This window comes from Triplophysa dalaica, chromosome 1, assembly GCF_015846415.1.
Source record: "Triplophysa dalaica isolate WHDGS20190420 chromosome 1, ASM1584641v1, whole genome shotgun sequence".
Taxonomy (NCBI): Eukaryota; Metazoa; Chordata; class Actinopteri; order Cypriniformes; family Nemacheilidae; genus Triplophysa; species Triplophysa dalaica.
The window spans coordinates 29,387,568-29,408,545 of record NC_079542.1 but is presented as its reverse complement, the minus strand read 5'-3'; the positions used below and the strand labels follow the sequence as shown (position 1 = coordinate 29,408,545).

Sequence of the window (20,978 nt, the reverse complement as noted above, 5' to 3'; positions counted from 1 at the left end):
ATTTGAGCTCTATTTCATCTCGCAACCAAAGCAACGAGCATGAGAGATGAACTGGTTCGAAAGCAAGAAATCCTCTGGGATGTCAATCACAGAATTGACATGTCAGATACAGTCAGGATTATTTAAAAATGTGCTCAGAGAGTGCAAAGGGCACTGAGACAGAAAATACAGAGAGGTGAGTAGGGAAATGGATGAACACAGGGCTGCTGACGTAAAGAAGTGAGAAAGATAAAACAAATATTAGACAAATCAGAGATGAAAAAAACAAGCTACTGTTTCACAGATTGACCCATTTGAGTCTTATGATCAGCTCACCGTCGGTCTCATCCATCGCACACCTTGCGTCTTAGAGGAATGTGGGCCCAACTCTTTAAAACCAAGAGAAGTTCCAGCGGCCGGAAACAAATGGTCTTCAAACAATGTCCTGTTCTGGTGGCACTGAGCTCTTAGTGACTCAAAATCTTGTCCCAGGAACTTCACGGCATTGTGATTCTGACCCAAACCTTCATCTCTGTCCCACTGACTCCGGAGTTTGGCGGCCATTCCTGTGGCAATCATGGCCTCCATTTTTCCTGTGTTGTTTTTATGATTTGACTGACACCAAAGACCTGGTTTTGATGATGTTGGATATCATTTAATCATAGGTGAGCAGGTTATGGTGCAATTTAAAGGTCCTAAAACAGTGAAGAAATGGTTGTTAGGGAAATTAGCAACACAGAAAACATATTTTGGAAATGTGAATGCTCAACAATACAACTTCAATAGAGCTCGTACTATGCATTGTGCACATAGTTTGCAAATTTCATTTTGCAAACAAATACATGGATAAGAATTTCCAAAGGAGTATATGCCAAAATGTAAAGTAGTGCCCAAAAGCATCAAAGTATTATGGATATGGTACAACATCTTCAGATGTTTAATCAAATTGCTGGTGTCAAACGATGTACTTTTCTTTCCGCCCCTTGACACCGTAGCAGTAACGTTACAGATCTTACAAACTTCCTGTAGTCATCTTTTATCTTAAAATATTCTCAAATCGCTGACATCGCTTCCTGTTCTCAGTGAAAATCTACCGGTCTGGTCTTGATGCTTTCACACACGAGCTTTTGGGCAGATCTCCGAAGCCAAGTTTCTGACTCGTTGTCTCCCCCTAAACATTGAAGTCAGGTAGGACCACAGATCACATCCGAGTAGTAAAAACCCGTTGAGTGGTATCAGTGCGTGGTATCGACAACTACGAGTATTTTAACAAAGTAGCGGACGATACTGGTATCGCTGCATCCCTAATTCTGATGAACACAGAGAGAGATATTTGGAAGAATGCTTATAACCAAACCCACATTGACTACAGTAGAAGGAAAGATGACAATGGTAATCAAAAGGGCCCGGTTTATTTTACAACATTCTTCAAAAGTTCTTCTTTTGTGTTCAACAGAGCAAAGAAATGTATACAGATTTGGAACATCTTGAGGGTAAGTAAAAGAAGACAGAATTTTCATTTTTGGGTATTCTGTAACTTTAAGGGCGTTTTCAGACTTGGCACGTTTGCTGGGGTCTGAACCAGAGTGCGATTGATACCATTCAACCCTGGTGCATTTGCATTCATCTTGCGTCATCATAAACCTGTACGGCGCATGATAGAATACAGAACACTGGTCAATATTTTGTGTTTTTTTATTAATTTGGTGCGATTATGTGCATCAGAGTAAACGGCACTTGGTCTACTGCATATACATTGAATGCAGCCACACAAATATAATGCAGGCTCACTTTCGCTTGAATCCAAGGTAAATCATCAACGCTATAATCTCTTACATTTGGTTTATCGAAGTAAATATCATAACTGGCTTAAATGCTTGCGCAGGTTACTTCCAGAACAAGTGTGCACCCGGGTCAATGTATCTTACCTGCTTCAGGTAGTCTCGGGTTTGGGTTCCAGAGTTCGCTTGACAGCTTTCACATTAACGATTTTACATGCGAACTGTGCCCCGTTCCAAACTGAACTTCAAGTGTAAAAGCCACATATGTGTAAGCTAAATTACATGTGAGCAACGTAAAAAGGAATCTTTATATTATTATGAATGACTACATGTTCAGCTACAAGAAAGTATTCTGAATACACTGTAAAAAATGAAAAGTTGACTTAACATTTTGATTGAAAAAAATTGTTTTTATTTACTTTAATACCTTTGTTGGGAGAACAGCTTGAAGTTGTATTTTTTACAGAGTAGTGACTCAACAAACGTGAACATACCTTAAGGTCATAAGTTAATGCAATAAAATAACTAGTTACAAAGGGGTGTGGACATAAGCGTTCATATATTATCATCCATCATTGCACAAAAGCTGATAACCAAACCTAGCATAACAGGTTGGGTATTTCTGAACATGAGCACATTATAAGGAGCATTTATGAAGGTAGGCAGAGTTGCACAGATTTTTTTTAAATATAAATTGATTTACCAAAGTCTTAGAATTTGGTATCCTCTCATATATACGTATAACCTTCCGGTCTCTCCTAAACAAGAACATTTGCTTAGTGGTTAAGCAAAACCAGTGTTCATTTCCCCTCCCCCTCCTCTTGTTGGTTCTGTCTGTGAACTCAAGGAAGTAAACGCAGTTTGCTCACGTTCATGTTATTTCTAAACCATAAACTAGTCTTATGTGTTCAGGTTTAGGAATAGCCAGACCTAATCAAAAACGTACTAGAGAACAAAACATTCTTCAACTAAAGTTCCCTTATTGCTTAATGAACCAGATTTACTTCACATGCAACTTGTTTATTTCAAACTGTGTTGGTCCATCTTACTTGTAATTTTAGTTTATTGCAGTCTAATATTGACTGCAGCTTTGTAGCGACATGTAAACGCACTGTCATAAGCTTGAAGCTTCATTCAAACTACTGAGAAAGTAGAGCACTGGAAGGGTGTGGTGCGTGAGAGCCATGAAAAGTTGGAGGACAGGCTGTCAAGGGTGTATTAACACTCATTGTGAATGTTAATGCGAGCGATTGCAAAGTGTGCAGATAGAGCATTCCGTGTTTGAGGAGTAGGCACTGGACTTAAACAGACCTTAAGCTGACAAAATGGACCACACTTTCTAGTATTCTGCAATGCTTTTGTCACTTTTAGCCTGCTTTATTTTCATGTTGAACCAAACGTCTTCCTTCGATAGAAACCAGAGGGAAAAGACTGCTGTGTATATATTTAATTGTCCTTCTCACTGTGTTAAACGTCTCATTACTGGCTGATCTGTGAGCACGACTGGCAAACCTCGCCTGGCAAAGCAAATCCAACACATCTGCCATGAAACATTGCCATGCTAAAATGTTACATAAAAGTTGCTGTCTCTAAGAAAATCTCACTAAGAAGTATTTCTCAACTAAATCAAATCCATTTGGATTTTGACAATATTTTCTTCAAGAATAAAGTTGAAATCTACAACTTTTCCCTCTATCTCGCCCTCTCTGTAAAAACATAAAATTGCAGGTTAACTTACGTACTCATATTTAAAAACGTATAAAATATTCTAATTATATTGAAAATATAAAATAATAAACGCAACATCAAATCATTTTAATCTCATTTGACTAATAGTGGATTCACACGGTACGCGGCAGTTGCGTCTGTCCAGTTCATTTACAAAGTGATACATGCGGTAAGCGGCAAAACGCCTCTTCATTGGCGGAGCCGTGGCGGTGTTCGTGCATCCAGAATCCTGCAACTTCCACGAGCACGGCTCTTTGCGGCATCCGTAGCTGAAGATAAAAATATTTCGTCTTTTTGTTAACGGCAGCCACATCGGTTTAAGGCGACTGCTGCACGGTAATTCCACCTCTCACAGCGTACAGTGTGAATCCAGAATGAGGACTTAATTTACTTTACACTCCAGTACCACAAGAACCAACCAATGCAAAGCTATAACACACTGCAGCGAGTGCCTGCCACCAGACAATTAGTTGTTATCATCTGTTTCTGTTTATAGGGGCATTAAGGTCTGACATATCTTAAAATGTTCCGGTAGATGCAAACAAAACTTTGTTTCTCGTAATGGAAAATTTTATAGAAAGCTGTGAGCTGATGAGAAATGACAGAAGCTTGGAAAAACACGTCATGAAACTTTGATTACTGAACGAAGCAGTCAAACAACTAGAGAGAGGGTAAGGACATGCACAGACACGGACATTTGAAACCTGATGAAGTATTCTGAGTCAGACATGTCCCACAAGAGTTTTAGGATCTTACATACAGTGAAACTAAAACCACTAGCCAAATAATTGGAATCAATTCATCTCTAAACACGACTAATGTTTGGGGACATGCTTTTTCCAATTTAAACATGTAACAGAACGAATAAAAGAACAGTATACTCAAATCTTATACTGTCAACATTTACTAAACCATCATGCTCTTTATGTTCTATGGTATGTGGATTTGGAATGATGAACATGAAAGGGTCAGTTTATCAAACATATCTGACTTTTTATAATAATGTTACAAAATATGAACAAATTATAATAATAAAAAATATCAGCCATTATTTAAAAATTATCTGAAATTGTATCTCCTGTGCTGATTTGAAACATGTGATATTAGGATTATGACATTCTCATTATATAGGGCATTTCTATTAGACAAAACTGTAACTTCTGGTCTATTAGTTTTTCAAAAGATAATGTAAATAAATGTATAATTTGGAGCTGGGTTTATCTACACTGAAACTTTCAGTCTCAAACTAAATAAACTTTATCTAACAAAAATTACAAACGGTTTTATTTTCGGTTGAACTGTTCTTTGAAATTTTGCTTAGTGGTCTTATAATTTCAACCCACAGGTAAGACTGCAATGTACAGTTGGGTTTGGCTGTTCTCTCACACAGAATGTGAATGAACTGTTGAAGTTCTTAAACTTGTGTGGTAATAATGACTGTTTATCCTGTGGTTAAAATACTACAAAATACTATATACCAAATGTAAATAGTGGTGTTGATGTCCATACAAAGACTGCTTAAAATCTTTTCTCCTTTGCATTCACATGTCAATAGTGGCTCTATGATAACGCTAATAATGCTAAAACATTTAACATCTTTGGTCTCATGTTACATTCCAAAACATTAAACGAAAGGTGGACCAAGACCAAATGAGCCCCCAAAAGTTTAGTTCCAATTTGCAAGGTCATTAGATGACGTTTAAGATGTTCGTATTCAAGTGACATGACCAAAACAGACAAATCTTTATTTGAAATTATTGGTATGACAAATAATCATCTGTAAAAATGTCATTGTCTTGACATCCATCAATACATTTTAGTTATACTTGCGCCTGAATTTATGTCAACAAAACACTTATATCTTGCAATGGGATGATATGTTAAATTCATGTTGTTCAGTGTTTATTTAGGTGTAAACGATAATCTGTTGTCGTTCTGTATTTTGGCCACAGCAGCAGTCATTCCCCCACGACACAACAGCTGACCACGTGTGTTATTTAAAAAGCTTTAAAAAGAAAAGACCTGCAATAATTCTTCTTTAAACTACTCAGATTCTGATGTGGCATGCATATGGCACGATAAACTACCAAAAAAACAAAAGTAACAACTTCGAAGTGGAACAAAGTTTTAGGACATTTTCCAAAAACTCATAAACAAGGAAATCAAGTAACAAGAAATAACAATCGTTTGAAGTTTTCAAGTCGAAAAGTAGTGAGGAGCTTAGATTGATAGACAGAGAGTTTGTAATATAATATTTAAATGCAAAATGTCGAATTGTAAACATATGACTTAAAAAGTTTGACAATGTAATAAACTCGCACCGATTCAGAATATATTCGGTTCAGACCTACCGTATGTTGTGTCTCGCTTCTCTGTTTGATGAATCAGTTCAATATGCAGAAAATAATACAGTTTGATCCTTCAAACATCTGGCCTTTTTGTTGTTTAATATGGTCCACCGAGTTCCCTCCGACAGCTGCAGAGAAACGCCCAGCAGCTCCAGGGCGCGTCTGCGCACTGTGAAATAACAGTACGAGTGCGACGCCTCGAGTTGTGAATTTCAGTAAACCAATCCAATTCGTTGTATGCCTACGACGCTGCGCAACAATCAAATATTGATCTATTTTTGTCGATATATGTTTTAACATAAAACGTATATATTACCAGGATCGTGTAGAACAAGTCATAACTTAATATATATATAGAATGAATATATATGTAGCCTAAATAGCAATGGGCGTATTAAAATTAAAAAGGATAACTTAACATTATGTATTCAAGCTAAAGAAATTTTGCAAGATTTAAAAAAGATATAACATTAAAGTTATTTACAATTTTAGAATTAAGTTTTATTTCTGTTCTTTCAGTGCGAACGCCACCTTGCGGCATCTTGGTTGCGGTACTGTTATTTCAAAAACATAACATATGTCATAAAGAGCCCAAACGCACAGAAACCCACTCTAAACATTACTTATCCGATTGTTTCAATTGTTACAAAATGCACATTTTCATTTGACCATAGAAATGTAGAAAAATAAAAAACGCTATCGCAGCAACTACAAGTTGAATCAGACAATGGACTACGACTCCCATGGTGTAATGCGTTTACAGCTCCCGTGATCCTTTGTGTCTGAACCCGTTTGTGCCGTAAGGATCATGGCGAGCGACGGACCGCCAGGCTCTGAATCTCAGCCGGATTTTAACACATGGAGTCACGGCGACCTACAGGCCAAACTGGCAGAGTTTGGTGCTCCTAATATAGGTAAGAATACACTTTTTTAACAGGACAACATAGTCAGGGTTTTGTCAGCATTTTGTTTTAAGCTAAGTAGCGTTAGCCGGTTAGCTTGTTATTTCCCTGTGCAAGGCCTGCAGTGCATCTACTTTCATAGTTGTTATTTGTGTATAAATGTGTTATACTGCAAACTGTGTTTGTAATTCTTGTTCTGTTGCACTAGTAAAATGAAACGTTATATTTACGGCCTTGTGCTGTTTTGTAACGTTAAGCAAGACGCTTGCCCGAGAACTACCCATGCTTTGCCTTACCACAGTATCCGTAGTTTTACTATCGTGTTTGTAGTTAACTTACGGTGGTAAGAAATCATTAGTTTGACTGTTTGTCTGTGATTAAAAACATTGCTAATTTGTTTACTTGTAGGTGTGTGTTTACCTTTGTTTATTCGTTTTTTTACTCTGCGACCTCCAATTAACATCTTCCCATTCACAAATGTTGATTTCAAGATTTGCGTATTCTGTGTTCTTTCAGGTCCTAGAGAGGAGCTCATAGACAGACTTTCAGCTTTTGCTCAAGTAAGCAATACTTGTTGTTTAGCGAGTCTAATAACAGATGCTTTCTTTTACTATTTGGAAAGTTTATTATTTGATTTTTCTTGCAGTCTGGGATGATCATGTCTAAACCAAACGTGCCAGGAGGGGACGACAAAGGAATGACTATGGTACGGATCATATGATTTAATGTTTAGTTTTGAATGTGACCTTAACTTCAGCTAATAATTCTTATATATATTAATATTATGCTCTTTTGTTGAACTGTCAGATGCCAGGGCTACCACCCATGCCCCCGATGCCCTCCATGCCCCTTCCGCCAAGTATGAACTTGATGCAGAGCATGAACATGATGGGCGGCCCTCCACCTATTCACTTGGGCATGGAGTCATCAGGCATAATGCACCATGATGACAGAGGCCCTCAGGTGGGTGAAAGGATACTGCATGCGAAACATTAGATTTGTGTTTCCTAATCATTCTTTTGTTTTTTTGTTTTTGATTACTCCACTGTTGAATTAGTTTAAGAGAACTCGCGTGGCAATATTACAGTCGTGGCCTAACAGTAAGAGGGTCGGACTCGTGACCAGAAGGTTGTCGGTTCGATTCTTAGGGCCAGCTGGTAAAGGTCACTTACAACATGTTTAAATAGATCTAATAGAATTAAGTGGCCGTGGAGAAACACATTTCGGACAGTTCACTGTTGGTTGGACAAACAGTCCATTTAAAAAGAGATGGTGTCCATGTGACTACAGCTACGGTTGATTTAATTGATAATGTGTGTTGTAGGGGGATCCACGAGGGATGGATGAACAGATAAAGGAACATGAGCTCTTGGAGCAGCAGAAACGGGTGAGAGAAATATCTTATTATTCATAAATTTGTGGTCTGACATTTTTACATTCATACCTCCGAGTTGAATATCGACAGACACGTGTTTGGCACTGATGGTCTGGTATTAAAGAAACTTAACCAACAAATAGTAATCAGGGATTTCCTGGCTCAAAATGAGGCGGAGGTGGTGCCATCCTGATCTTGTACACACACGCACGTAGGCCTTACCTACATTTAAGTGGCTTAACCAAAGTGAATTCAACATATTAAAAGTTAGATCTATTTATACTTGGATGCAAAACGAAAAGCAACGAAACACAGCCAGCTCTTGTTCTACATCTCTTTTAAGCGCCTCAGTGTGCTGATAACGAAACAGCACCTCTAGTGTGGCGTAATGCCGCAACTGCGAATGTTGCTGTAAGAGCACAAACAATACCTGCAAAATGATAAAGTTCAGTGCCAAGCAAGATATTGTCGTTAACCGAATTCATCTGTCAAGGACTTAATATCTGAGCTACGGGCTAGACTACTTTCACTTTCATCACATTGCTGCAGCTGGTAATAAGAATTCAGCTACACACATTCTAAGATAACCAACGGTCAAAAAACGCTTCCATGACCAATATAAAAAGTCAAAACTAACGCTTCTGTTATTAGTGTTAATTAATAAAACCGGTCTGACGCCATGCAATCCGGTGTCATTTTGCTCGCCATAGTAGGAAAAAAATTCGATCTCTAACAAAGAGTGCTGTTTGCAGATGCACTAGCAGACCTCCGTTACACTTCGATCAATCCTCGCGTTTTTAACTGATAAAGTGAAATTGACACAATTGTTACTGTTTATTGCTAAGAGCCAAGCTTATGATTACACGTGCACTGAGAGGGGCCCCGACCACACAACATTCTGAGAAGTGGAAGCTCGCTGATATGGTATGGGTGGGACATCTTCACACGCTCTAAGCGGGGAATCAATCACGACAGACCGGGTCAGCTTTACCAATCAGAGTGTTTCAGCAGGAGGGACTTTATATAGACCGGAAGAAATCCAGTCGTTTTGTAAGAGGGACAGCGGTGAACAGTAGACTTAAATATGTGAAGTATAAAGCGTTTTTTAAACTAGAAACATGAACATCCATTGTTAAACACCCAAAAAACACAATCTAAGCCTCAAAGACTGTTAAATGCACGCAGCCTTTCTTGTAAAGACACGCAACATAGTTTTGGCGAGAGTCTGAGGCGGCACGACATTTGACCGAGGCGGCCGCCTCCAATTTCCTTATGCAGGAAAAACCCTGGTAATAATAATAAAAAATATGAATAAAAACAAAAAAGTATGTTAATTATTTCATTGATTAATGAATGCTAAAAATCACAGTTTAGTCTTACAGTGAGCATTTTTCGCTTTCAGGCTGCGGTACTATTGGAACATGAAAGACAACAGGAACTTGCTAAAATCCATCAGGGGGGACCACCTGGCCCCAGAGGTCCCGAACTGGGACCCCGTCCCAACCTTCTTCCCCCCCTTCCCCCTCTCCGAGGTAAGCTGCTCCAGAGCGGTCATACTGTGGGTACGTTAGCTTAACTGGTATTGTATTAGTAGTGCAAAGGTATTGGATTTGATTATCAGGGAAAATGCATACTGACAGAATGTTTAAGTTGAATGCATTGTTAATCATTTTGGATAAAAGCGTCTGCCGAATGTATAAATATACATAGATGGGATGAAATGTATTTAGAAGAACGCTGCTTTCTTAAACAAGTTTGCATTCAGAATCAGACTCTTAAATGTATGTGTGTGCATCAGTCTAATTGTGTTTATTTATCCTTGACTTTCTTCCTGTAGTTGGTATACAGAGCCATCCAGGTGCGTCCGTGGCATCTCAGTCTGCGAGGCAGAAAGTCCCACCCCCTCCAGGAGAGGATGGCAGAGAGGTGTGAAACCTTGAAACACTAAACTCTTAGACGTAAACTTGCTTCTCAGTGATGATGTTAAAGTTTTTGCCAGTTGTTGAATTCTTGTTTGTGTGTATTTGTTTAGGGGTGGCAGGGTGAAGACGTTGGCATCGGACCAAAGATCCCTCAAGCTCTAGAGAAGATTTTGCAACTGAAGGAAATAAGACAGGAACAACTCAGCACTGCCCCTACAGGTCTCAGTGAAGAATGTTTTGTTTATGCACCTGTTCTGTATATTAAGGGCGGTTTCACTTTGGTGCACACCCGGTTCGATTAACGTCAGAGTTAGGTTTGTTTGGGTGATGTAAACGCTGTCTTCCGAACCAGGGTGCGCACCCGCAGACTGTACTCGAGTCCACATAAACAGGGAAGTTTGGGGTTGGGTTTATGTGAACTCCTGTATTCTTCGCTCCTATTATGAACGCAATCGTACCAAATCGTGAATCTGAATCTCAGCCCTGTTCACCTTCCACGTTCTTAAGAACATTTGCAGTACATTCACAGACAAAAGTGACGCTATGTACTGAATGTTTGAAAACAAAACTAACGGTTCAAAAACATATAAAAGTGATGCGAGCAAGTTATGCATTTTGCCGCCTTCTCCTGCGTCGTCGTTATATGCGACTGGGTAAACAGCTGAAGGTTGTTTATAGTTAATTTAGACAAGATAGTCTGACCGAATGAGAATGAAATAAAATAAAAAAGCCACATAACATGTAAGCATGCCTGAATGGTCATGAGACGTGCATTTTCTATAGTGTGGTGTAGACTAAGAATTTTCTGAAACGCTTTGGAAATGCCACTATAAACAAGGATTGTTTTCAAAACAACACCTTAAACACAAATTTAGTATTTTTATGTAGCATTCATTAACTATTATAGTATTGATTGTAATGTAAAAGTCGTTGTGTTTTGTTTCTCTTTCTTCAGAAGATGATTATGATGATGATATGGACCTAAAGAATTCTGCCCGTGCACACTCCGATGAGGATGACGAAAACGTTCTTTCTAAAAAAGAGGCAAGTCTCATTCATTGATATTTGATTGTAGGGCTGAAACGATTAGTCGACAATAAAAAAAATTGTTGACAAATATTCTTGTTGTCGAGTAGACGTTTGATTACGTGACTTAATTTAAGGGCCTGCAATATCACAATTTGACCGCTACGGCAAGGTAGCGCTAGAGTGTAATGCAGCCTTCTCGAATGCTATCACAGTAGAAGGACACACAGCGAGAATTATGGTGGAGTACAAACGAATGTGAACAAGTAAAGTGTGGGAAAGCTTTACCAAATTAAAAACAAAAAATGCGGTTGTGTACAAGGCGGAACTTGCCTTTCACGGCAGCACTACCTGCATACTGGAGCATTTAAAAAGGAAACATCCTGGAGCAGGAGAGAGGTGACTGTTCTCCATCTAGAACTAACTTAGTGGTAAAAAATTTTTATGAGAGAATGCAATAATAATAGTAATGATGATAACAACAATAGTCATATAATTACAGTAATGTTATTACTTGTTTTGCAAAGTATAAAGCTTTGATCGAGCTTAGAGCCTGTTTTGATTATTATAACACTAAGTATTATATGAGAGGAAAATGATCATAAGAGAAAGACGTCAAGTGATAGGAGTCTTATATCTTGCCTTTTTTAATTTTTAAATATTTTCTTCTGTTACTTGCTCTTTTTCATCTACGGAGTGATAAAAAAAGAACAATACGGGTTCCTTTGTTTAAAAGCTGAGACTCTGTTCTTTCATTTGACATATTCTGTGTCCATATATCCTTTACAGGAAATGTACTGTGAGGCATTAAAGTTTGGTGAAAATGTTTAAGAAAAGCTGGCGTTGGCTGGTAACTTAAACAAAAAAAAAAAGGCTGGCGGGGAAAGAGTTGAACTGAACTGTTGTTATAGAAATGCTTCTTAATGATCTCTGTCAAGAGATTTGTTTACATAAAAAAAATTGGTCTGTAATGTAGCTTTTTTATTTATTTAAAGAGTTTTTTGGTATTTTTGAGTGTTTGTGTGAATCGAGTTGGACAGAATCAGTAAACTTGAAGAGAGTAACCAGTTGGTTCAAGTTCATTAAAACAAATTTCAAAAGCTGAATTGATTTAATTTATTATGTAATTTATGTATAATTCAATGTTTAACTAGTTGCAACAGCTGACTAATCATTAAAAACGTACCGATTAGTCATTGAAATAATAGACGATAAATCGATTAATCTGTCTAATAATCATTAGCTTAATAGACTATCAAAATAATCATTTCTTGCAGCCCTAGTTGATTGCTATTTACATAAATACTTTACATTGCATAGTTTTTCCAATAAATTTTTGCTGTCTTTGATTTTACTTCTCGTTTCCTGCAGAAGAACCGCAAGCGCAGGAACCGAAAGAAGAAAAAGAAGCAGCAGCAAGAGCAGGAGAAGAAACGTGTGGAGGACAAGAAGACAGAAGAGAACCAAGAGAAGGAGCCTGAGGTTGAGATAGAGTACATCACAGAGAACCTGGAGATCTACGACCCGAACTACATCTTCTTCAAGAGGGTCTTTGATGCATTCAAGGTCAGATACTGATTAGTGGAGACAGTAGGTTTACAAGAATTCAGGAACAGGTGCTTCATTGTAGGATATAAGATTTTTTACATTTATCTTTAATAGCTAGGTCACCCAAAAGTGGATGACAGGGCTCCAGACAAAAAATCAGTCAATGAGCCATTGGCTCATATAAGGGAAAAAACAGACGGCAAATAGTTTTTTTAAGAGACACAAAACATTTAAGATCGGGTAACACACGCAGTTTCTGCCAATCTCATATTAATCTTGAGTACCTATACAACATTATTGCATACAGTACGTCGTGTCTTCGAAGAGTATTTAGTTTGATCAAATTTATAAAGGAGAGATACAGCTCTACGGTTATTTCCGACTTGCTGGAGGCTACAGCACGAGCACAAAATACATCATCACATTAATCCCTTCGTGTTTTTTATCTCATGCACGTACACGCCGATTGCAAACAAAACACAGACATATGACTTAGTGTGACTTACCAAGTGCAGTTCATATCTGGCATCTCTTGGCACATGGACCTCGCCATCTAACAGTTTCAAACGATCTCCAAATCCAGCGTTATATCCACCATTTATATAATATCGATCACTGAAATGCCGTGAACAAACACACACACCGCATCTTCTCTCACTTTTGCAAGAGTAACCAGCTGCAAGCCGACAGTGCAGCCAATCTTGATAAGCTGGTCTTACTATCGCTCGTCGGTTTGCCTTTGCGTGTGGTTCTTTTGCCTTGCCGCAGGCGTGCTTTTCTGGGGAATTGCTCAATGAAATGTGTCCATTGAGTGGACACAGTCCACTCAGTCCACTCATGTGTCCATTGTCCATTGAGTGGACACATTGTTTTTGTAAAGACACGTGACAACGGAGAGCAGATCGCTGATGTTAAGCATGAGGGGAAAAGTCCAGCTGCATTCAATTTCTCGCATAAATTAATATTTTTGATTAGAAATGCGGCCGTATTAAGCGCAGTCTGGAGCCCTGGATGATCTTGTCTGCTGTAACATGTATAAATTGTTGTTTGATCAAATGCATAATTAATGGTTTGTCATTACAAGACATCCGCCATTTGGCTCCATTATATACCTAGGCTTGTTTTAAACTTTGGTTTTGTGGATTATGTGATGGATGTCTCATGATTTGATGGATGCTGAATGGCTTTCACTGATGCCTCTGTCTATCACAGCTGACTGATGACGTGAAAAAAGAAAAGGAAAAGGAGCCTGAGAAACCAGAGAAGCCCGAAATACTTTCTTTTAAGAAGAAGGGATTTGAGCTGGAGAAGAAAGATAGCGATGACAGTGACGAGGTGAGCTCAACCCCACATGGAAGTCTGAGAGGCTTGAATTGTCTCGTCGCAAAAGTTTTTCTTTTCTAACCCCTTCACTTTCCGTTCGACAGGACACCAGGAAGGACATGCCCAAGCTGTCCAAGAAGAAGCTCAGGAGAATGAACAGACTCACAGTGGCCGAGCTGAAACAGGTAAGACAGATTTCTTTGTTCTTACCGTGTAAATGACAATATTGATTCCCATTACTGGTACAGGTAGTTTTTCACATTTCAAAAATGTAACTTATAAGGATAAATGGTGACCAAACCCTTTAATAAAAACTTACTTTGGCGTCATGGCTTCTTTTTTTTGTACGATTGTTAGAGGAAATATTTTTAAACATTGAAGAAACATTCCACCAAAATAATATGCAGCCTGTGTTCATTTTTATGACATTTAACCACTATTTCGTTATTAGTTGGTTAATCGTCCTGACGTGGTGGAGATGCATGACGTGACAGCTCAGGAGCCCAAACTGCTGGTACACCTAAAGGCCACCCGGAACACGGTGCCTGTGCCGCGTCACTGGTGCTTCAAGAGGAAGTATCTGCAGGGCAAGAGAGGCATAGAGAAACCACCCTTTCAACTGCCTGAATTCATCAGGAGAACCGGTATCCAGGAGATGAGAGAGGCCCTGCAGGAGAAGGTACTAGAACGATTGTGGAGGGATTTGAAATAAAATCTCAGGGATACCCAGAACTACTTATGAATTAAAGATATATTTTAAAAATGTGAAAAGTTTGTAAATAACTAATATGATTCACTATTGAGTGACCTTAACAGAGCAGACTGTCTTGAGCAGTAAAACTAGATATGAGGGTCCTGCTGTGTGGATGCAGCAAGTCTGGATACAAAACAAATCGACACAAAACAATCAAAGTTAATACAACTCAAATGATGGAGAAATGTAATTTGAATGTAACAGTGAGTGCACAGGGCTCTAGACTACCTTTTTGCACTGGCACTGGTTTTCTCACTAGCTTTTTCTTAGGTGCACCCAAATTTTCGACCATACCGCATTTAACATTATCTGGTTTTACCAGTTTGTAAATGTCCATATAGGCAAAATTGACTTGTAAAAATCTGGTCACATAAAGTTCTTTATTTGAAGCTCCAATCTACAAGAAAAGTAATTTACTGAAAAAGTGTTGTTGATTCACTAAACTGAAATGTAAACTTAAAAGATCTCAAGAAAAATGGACCTGTGCTTGACATAACCTGGGAGGTTGATGACTCCGTGTCAGAGCATTACTTATGATTTTCAGATGGATCAGGCCTTAACTTAACATTATTCATGAAAAGTTGTCAATCGTTCTTTTCAACTTCACTCATCATCATCGGCCCTTGGATACTCACCTCTCTCTGTCTAACTGCAGCACACGCATTTTCAAACGTACACACCAGAGGTTGCGCTAGACTTTTTTATTGTCCGTCATTTTGACTGACATGCTTGTAAAAAATCCGGCATCATCTATTATTACCCGTCAACATGGTGAAAGGTGGTGTTAGGTGGTAATTATTATGTTTGTGACGTCATCACGCTGTACTTGCGTCTCGGAACTTGTTATATTTTAATGCAACTGAATGCCCAACTAACCCGTTGTTGTTTATATTCATTTAAATATTTAATCTTTTAAATGTTTATTTTTATATGTGATTAGATCTGGGAAAACCCTACACATTATATAGGCCTATTACAGTTTTTGATACCATATTCAAGCCCTTTCGAAAACAGTTTTTATTTAGCTCATACCTTTTGTATGTAAAAAAAGTTATGGCTGAGGTCGGCTGAAGCGCTATGATTTTCAGGAACGGAATTTGGAGAATTTGACAGAGAATTTTCGGTTAACACGACCTCTGGTACACACCTACAGGAATATCTGGACCAGGGCCAATCAGGGGGGTCCGCTCTTCACTATCTCTGATTGGTTTAGACCACGATATGGGCGTAATGTGTGTCTGTTGTTGAATCACAGGGAGTCTTTTAGAGTTGCGGAGACTTTTTCTCCCTCGAACGGCTTGTCGCACTGGTGCGACCTCTGATTATTTTTAGTCGCACCATTGAGAAATAAGATCGCACTCTAGAGCCCTGGTACAGATCTGACAGTGGATTTTAAATGCAGAAGATACTGCAGATCACCCTTGTTTTCGAAGGATTCACAAAAATGTCACATAATTCAGATCATTATTTAATAAATGTGACGGGCCTAACAATGGTGGTGGCCTTCTAAAAGATTTGGACATCTGGATGGTTGCACACCATGCTTATGGTTTGAAGCTGATAACATGTGAGGTCATGTTAATGTAAAACAAAAACTTAGATTTAATCAGAAAAGGTCAAGCTCAGTTTGCATGGAGGTGTGCAAAGGTCATTTGGCTGTAATTTCTTATCATTTAGAAGTTGAATGTCTTGGGTTGAGATTACTGATGTTTTCATCCCCTGTAGGAAGACGCAAAAACCATGAAGACCAAAATGAGAGAAAAAGTTCGTCCCAAGATGGGGAAGATTGACATTGACTACCAGAAGCTGCACGATGCCTTCTTCAAATGGCAGATCAAACCAAAGCTCACAATACACGGCGACCTGTATTACGAGGTAAACATAGACGTTATCATAATATTGGATAGCAAACAACTCCGTATTTTAGCTGACTTGGTCTTAATTTATTTTGCATTGTCAATTGAAAAGTCATGATTTTTACTAAGGTCATGTTAGTTTGTTGGTGCTTGAGAATTTTTTGAAACTCTTGTTTGTCAGGGTAAAGAGTTTGAGACGCGTCTAAAGGAGAAGAAACCCGGGGATCTTTCAGATGAGCTGAGAATCGCTCTGGGGATGCCCACAGGCCCTGTAAGTGCTTTGACCAAAGATAATCCACCTGTTTGTCATTACACCGTAAATATGCAAGAGTTTGTTTCAACAGTGTTTTTAAAGAACTGTTTGTATGTCTCAATCCACAGAACTCTCATAAAGTTCCACCGCCATGGCTGATCGCCATGCAGAGATACGGTCCCCCACCCTCGTACCCCAACCTGAAGATCCCCGGCCTTAACGCCCCCATCCCTGATGTGAGACACTAACACAGACCTAAATAAGAAATAACACCTGTTGCGTACTGACATTTGTGCTTTTTTAAAGAGCTGTTCGTTCGGGTATCATGCTGGTGGCTGGGGCAAACCTCCTGTGGATGAGACAGGAAAACCTCTGTACGGAGATGTGTTCGGAACCAACTCGGTTGACTTTCAGGTGAGGATACAGACCACTGCGCACTACAGTTAATGGTTAGCCTGTAGGGGTACAAGGAGCGTAGCCTCGAGCCTCATTAACATGTATCTGACCCCCTCAGATTTTGATGGCTTAAAATAGAAAATAAGGAATTGTTGATTTGTTATTCTAGTTGATCGGCCAATCAGTGCTCCCCGCTGTTTTCAAAGTTATGCTTAGTTATGCGTAGCATCTTTTGCACCAACAGTTTAATTTATACACTGCGATGGTAGATGCACAATATTCTGTTGTTTTTTTCGTAATTACTAAAAATATGAGCAAGAATAAAATGAGTAGACTGCTAAAGGTAACAATTACACTGCATGTGACTTCGTGTAGTGTCGAAAGAAACTTTTATAACCCTCAAACACTCCACCTTTAGTGCTCATTGTCACTTTAAACAGACTAATAAGCTCTTTGCATTACATTCTTTTTCTCTTTTTAAATATCCTTGCTTGTAAAAGTTGTATTTTACATATGTAATATTCTGTATTTTTTAAATTTATTTTGTGAAGTGTTATTTGTATGCATCATGGGTCAGTAACGCAATTTCAATCCTCTATATGTGTACTGTACATGTGGCAGAATAGACATTAAAGCAGACTTTACTTTGTCATGTAAGGTTAAAAGGTAAGCCAATTGTTTGACTTGTATCCGGCAAGACTGCGGTTCTAAATCCTGTTCCTCACAATCCCCCGATGTGCATATTTTGTATGCTTCTCTTACGGCTTCAGAAGTAAACTTCAGACGATTTAATGATTTAATTTATTTTGTTTGGAATCAGGTCATAGACGGACGTTTTTCGATTTCGAATGTAGTATGCCCTGAAGCGTCTGTCGCTAGAGCAAGCGTCGAAGTCTATCACAATTCTTTCAATCGAATGATGCCGCCAGCCTCCTGAATCAAGTGAAATTAATCTATCTTTTATACCACAGACAATAAACAACTCTGCAAACCATATAGACTGACTTATATACACGTAACTCAGACACTCAGAAGAGTTTTTGACTGCAGATTATTCATTAAGAGCTTCACATTTAATTTTTTTATATGAAACATTACCCAGACCCACGAGCCCTTTATTAGTTCTTGATTAGTCCAATTCTTCACTTATCATTGGTGCATATGGAGTTAAGGAGTCTTTCAGATATTAGTGCATGGTTGTTCATGCACCCTTATTGTAAATTATTTCCAAATTATTGAATGGATGCCAACAAATTGGGACAAAAGACCTCCCTAATACCCCTAACCTTGTCATGCATTTATTATTAAACACCTGTTGACGTAAGCCATTTTTCAAATATTTACTTCATTTTGTTGAAAAAGAAATGCCTGTAGACCTGTGATGTGAAAATCTAGAAGAGTTAGTTGGTGAAAGGCGGATGTGAACTTGATAGCATCAAAACTTATATTTCTTATGCACATGTCTTACTCACTGCACCACTGAAGCTGATGATAAAGTGGTGTCTGTTTTGAACTCAAAAATGTTGTGCTTACGCCGCCCATGATCCTAATTATTAGCAATTGTTGTTTAAAAGGACACATTTTTACTACAAAAATTCACAGAAAAACGTTTTCTTATCTGTTGAAAGGCCAAAGCAGAGGAGGAAGAAGTGGACCATGGAACATGGGGTGAGTTAGAGCCATCTGACGAAGAATCTTCAGAGGAGGAAGAGGAAGAGGAAAGTGACGAGGAGAAACCGGACGAAACGGGTTTCTTCACACCTGCAGACAGGTACTTATTCATCTCCACTCACTTCATGCCACGATACAAATAAAACATCTGATTCTCTTCAGCATGTGTTTAATAGCGTGTTCAGACTAGGAAACTTACAGAGCTCTGTCTTTTGTTTTGACAGCGGGTTGATCACTCCCGGTGGGTTCTCCTCTGTTCCTGCCGGCATGGAAACTCCAGAACTGATTGAGCTCAGGAAGAAGAAGATCGAAGAGGCCATGGATGGGTGAGTGTGTGAGAATTAACTAGACTATGGCAGCCCATAGCATCGGTTTAGAGGCAGAAGTGAAACAAATTTAAATGTCGCCTTTGGGTTGAATACAAATAAGATCTAATGTTACTGAATAAATATGCTAATGAGCATATGAAGTCATCTGGCAAGGAGGCCAAGCCCCATAGTCTGACAAAATGCTTAGAAAACACTAGATCTAGAATCTGTCAAAATCTAAAAATCATCCCCCTGTTTTGTACCCTTTTTTTGTCGGATATGTAGTTAAACTGGGCTGCCAATTTGGAAGGTTTCTGGGTTTAAGTTTTTCTTGTTGCTGAATATATTTGTTGTTTATCTGTCAGAAACGAGACGCCTCAACTGTTCACAGTGCTGCCAGAGAGGAAAACTGGACCAGTGGGAGCTGCTATGATGGGTTCCACACATATCTACGACATGTCTGCGGTAAGGCCTTGTGTGCTTGCTTGTTTCTCTATGAATTGCTGGAGTGTTTTTGGGATGTAAACGCATTAAGGGATAAACAGAATGTTTTCATAAATTTAGGCACATTTGTTACTTTTATTAATGCATTACCTAAAATAAACTAATGACAATAACAAACTAAAGCTCTGTTTTTATTTCCCATCCAGGCGGCAGCAGCGGCGCGTAAGGTGGCACCAGGGATGGGCGGAGACGTGCAGGGTGTGGAAGTAGCTCTGGCTCCTGAGGAGCTGGAGTTGGACCCCATGGCCATGACACAGAAGTACGAGGAACGTGTCCGAGAACAGCAGGCCCAAGTGGAGAAAGAAGATTTCAGTGACATGGTGGCCGAACATGCAGCCAAACAAAAGGTGGGTAGAGTTTTGTGCCCTATGATTGGAGGATCTCAAATGTTGTAGCTTATCAGAAATGGTCATTAATATCCAAATTCTTGCAGTAATATCCAAATCTTGCAGTATTGTAGTATGGCAAAACCTCTTTTAAAAGATCTTATTTAAAACTGCAACAATGATGTGAATTTAAATGTTTTTTGTCTTCAATGTCTAAAATATTTTTTTCTCCACTGAATCCTCACAGCAAAAGAAACGCAAGGCGCAGCCGCAGGACAACCGTGGTGGAGCAAAGAAATATAAAGAGTTCAAGTTTTAACCCCACAGAGAGCTTTGAAGACCTCTATTCATCCTTCATTCTTGTCATTTTTTTAACTAAATAAATGGTGTGGATTCACCCTCATGTTTGAATGTGTAACCTTACAGCGAGTAACTCATTTTCTTTAGCGTCAATGTTTTTGTAAATAAAAATTCCAGTCTGTGACGAACCGTTTTCTTGAGCATTTTGTCCACTTTTTTGTAATCGAGTTATTTGAATTGTCAAAACCACTTTAGAGAACTGTTGGTTATGGTCCAAGGGATAGTTCAACCAAAAATGTAATTATTTCACCTATATGTTGTTCAAAACCTGTATGACTCTTTGTTTCTGTGGAACACAAAGGTATTTTGAAAAATGTCTCTGTGGTTTTGTCCATACAATTGAAGTCAGTGGAGTCCAATGTGGTTTTGTTACCAACGTTTTTCTAAATATATTGTGTTCTGAAGAAGAAAGAAACACATGCATGTTAGTGACATGAGGGTTGTTAAAGGGGTCATATGGCGAAAATACATGTTTTTCTGTGTCTTTGGTGTGTTATAAGTTGCCAATGCATGAATACATTAGACATGTAAAATTGTGTCTGAACAAAAGGATGCGTTCTATCTAAAAGCGAATGCTCACCCAGACCTGGCTGAAACGCCTCGTGTAACCACAACCCC

At 38.8% G+C, this 20,978-nt stretch overlaps 2 protein-coding genes across 3 annotated transcripts in view; one reads left to right on the top strand and one right to left on the bottom strand.

Annotated features, from left to right (window-relative positions):
* Window positions 1–5,997, bottom strand: part of capn1 (calpain 1) — a 30,026-nt gene extending 24,029 nt beyond the window's left edge. The window contains exons 1-2 of the mRNA XM_056756876.1: window positions 5,840–5,997; window positions 316–674 (exon numbers count right to left, since the gene is read on the bottom strand). Of these exons, the coding sequence (XP_056612854.1) occupies window positions 316–567 (252 nt within the window). The 5' untranslated portion in view covers window positions 568–674; window positions 5,840–5,997. The remainder of the gene's footprint in view (window positions 1–315; window positions 675–5,839) is intronic.
* A 603-nt stretch (window positions 5,998–6,600) lies between these two features.
* On the top strand, window positions 6,601–20,484 carry sf3b2 (splicing factor 3b, subunit 2). 2 transcript variants are annotated; one of them, XM_056756769.1, is made up of 22 exons: window positions 6,601–6,750; window positions 7,255–7,298; window positions 7,385–7,444; window positions 7,546–7,701; window positions 8,063–8,125; window positions 9,516–9,645; window positions 9,951–10,039; window positions 10,146–10,254; window positions 10,994–11,079; window positions 12,433–12,627; window positions 13,822–13,944; window positions 14,037–14,117; window positions 14,384–14,611; window positions 16,412–16,561; window positions 16,724–16,813; window positions 16,924–17,031; window positions 17,102–17,209; window positions 18,820–18,962; window positions 19,087–19,188; window positions 19,536–19,635; window positions 19,821–20,021; window positions 20,248–20,484. In XM_056756769.1, the coding sequence occupies exons 1-22, from the start codon at window positions 6,645–6,647 to the stop codon at window positions 20,317–20,319; spliced, it is 2,544 nt and encodes an 847-aa protein (XP_056612747.1). In that variant the 5' UTR covers window positions 6,601–6,644; the 3' UTR covers window positions 20,320–20,484. The 2 variants fall into 2 exon arrangements, with proteins under 2 accessions (XP_056612747.1, XP_056612662.1); XM_056756684.1 differs by having other exon boundaries at window positions 10,991–11,079.
* Window positions 20,485–20,978: the final 494 nt, after the last annotated feature.

Excerpts from the sequence above, each read along its gene's own strand:
- sf3b2 (XM_056756684.1), top strand. The coding sequence starts at position 6,645 with ATGGCGAGCGACGGACCGCCAGGCTCTGAATCTCAGCCGGATTTTAAC. Across the intron at positions 6,751-7,254 it reads GTTTGGTGCTCCTAATATAG|GTCCTAGAGAGGAGCTCATA; the intron begins GTAAGAATACAC and ends GTGTTCTTTCAG. Across the intron at positions 14,118-14,383 it reads CAGTGGCCGAGCTGAAACAG|TTGGTTAATCGTCCTGACGT; the intron begins GTAAGACAGATT and ends TTTCGTTATTAG.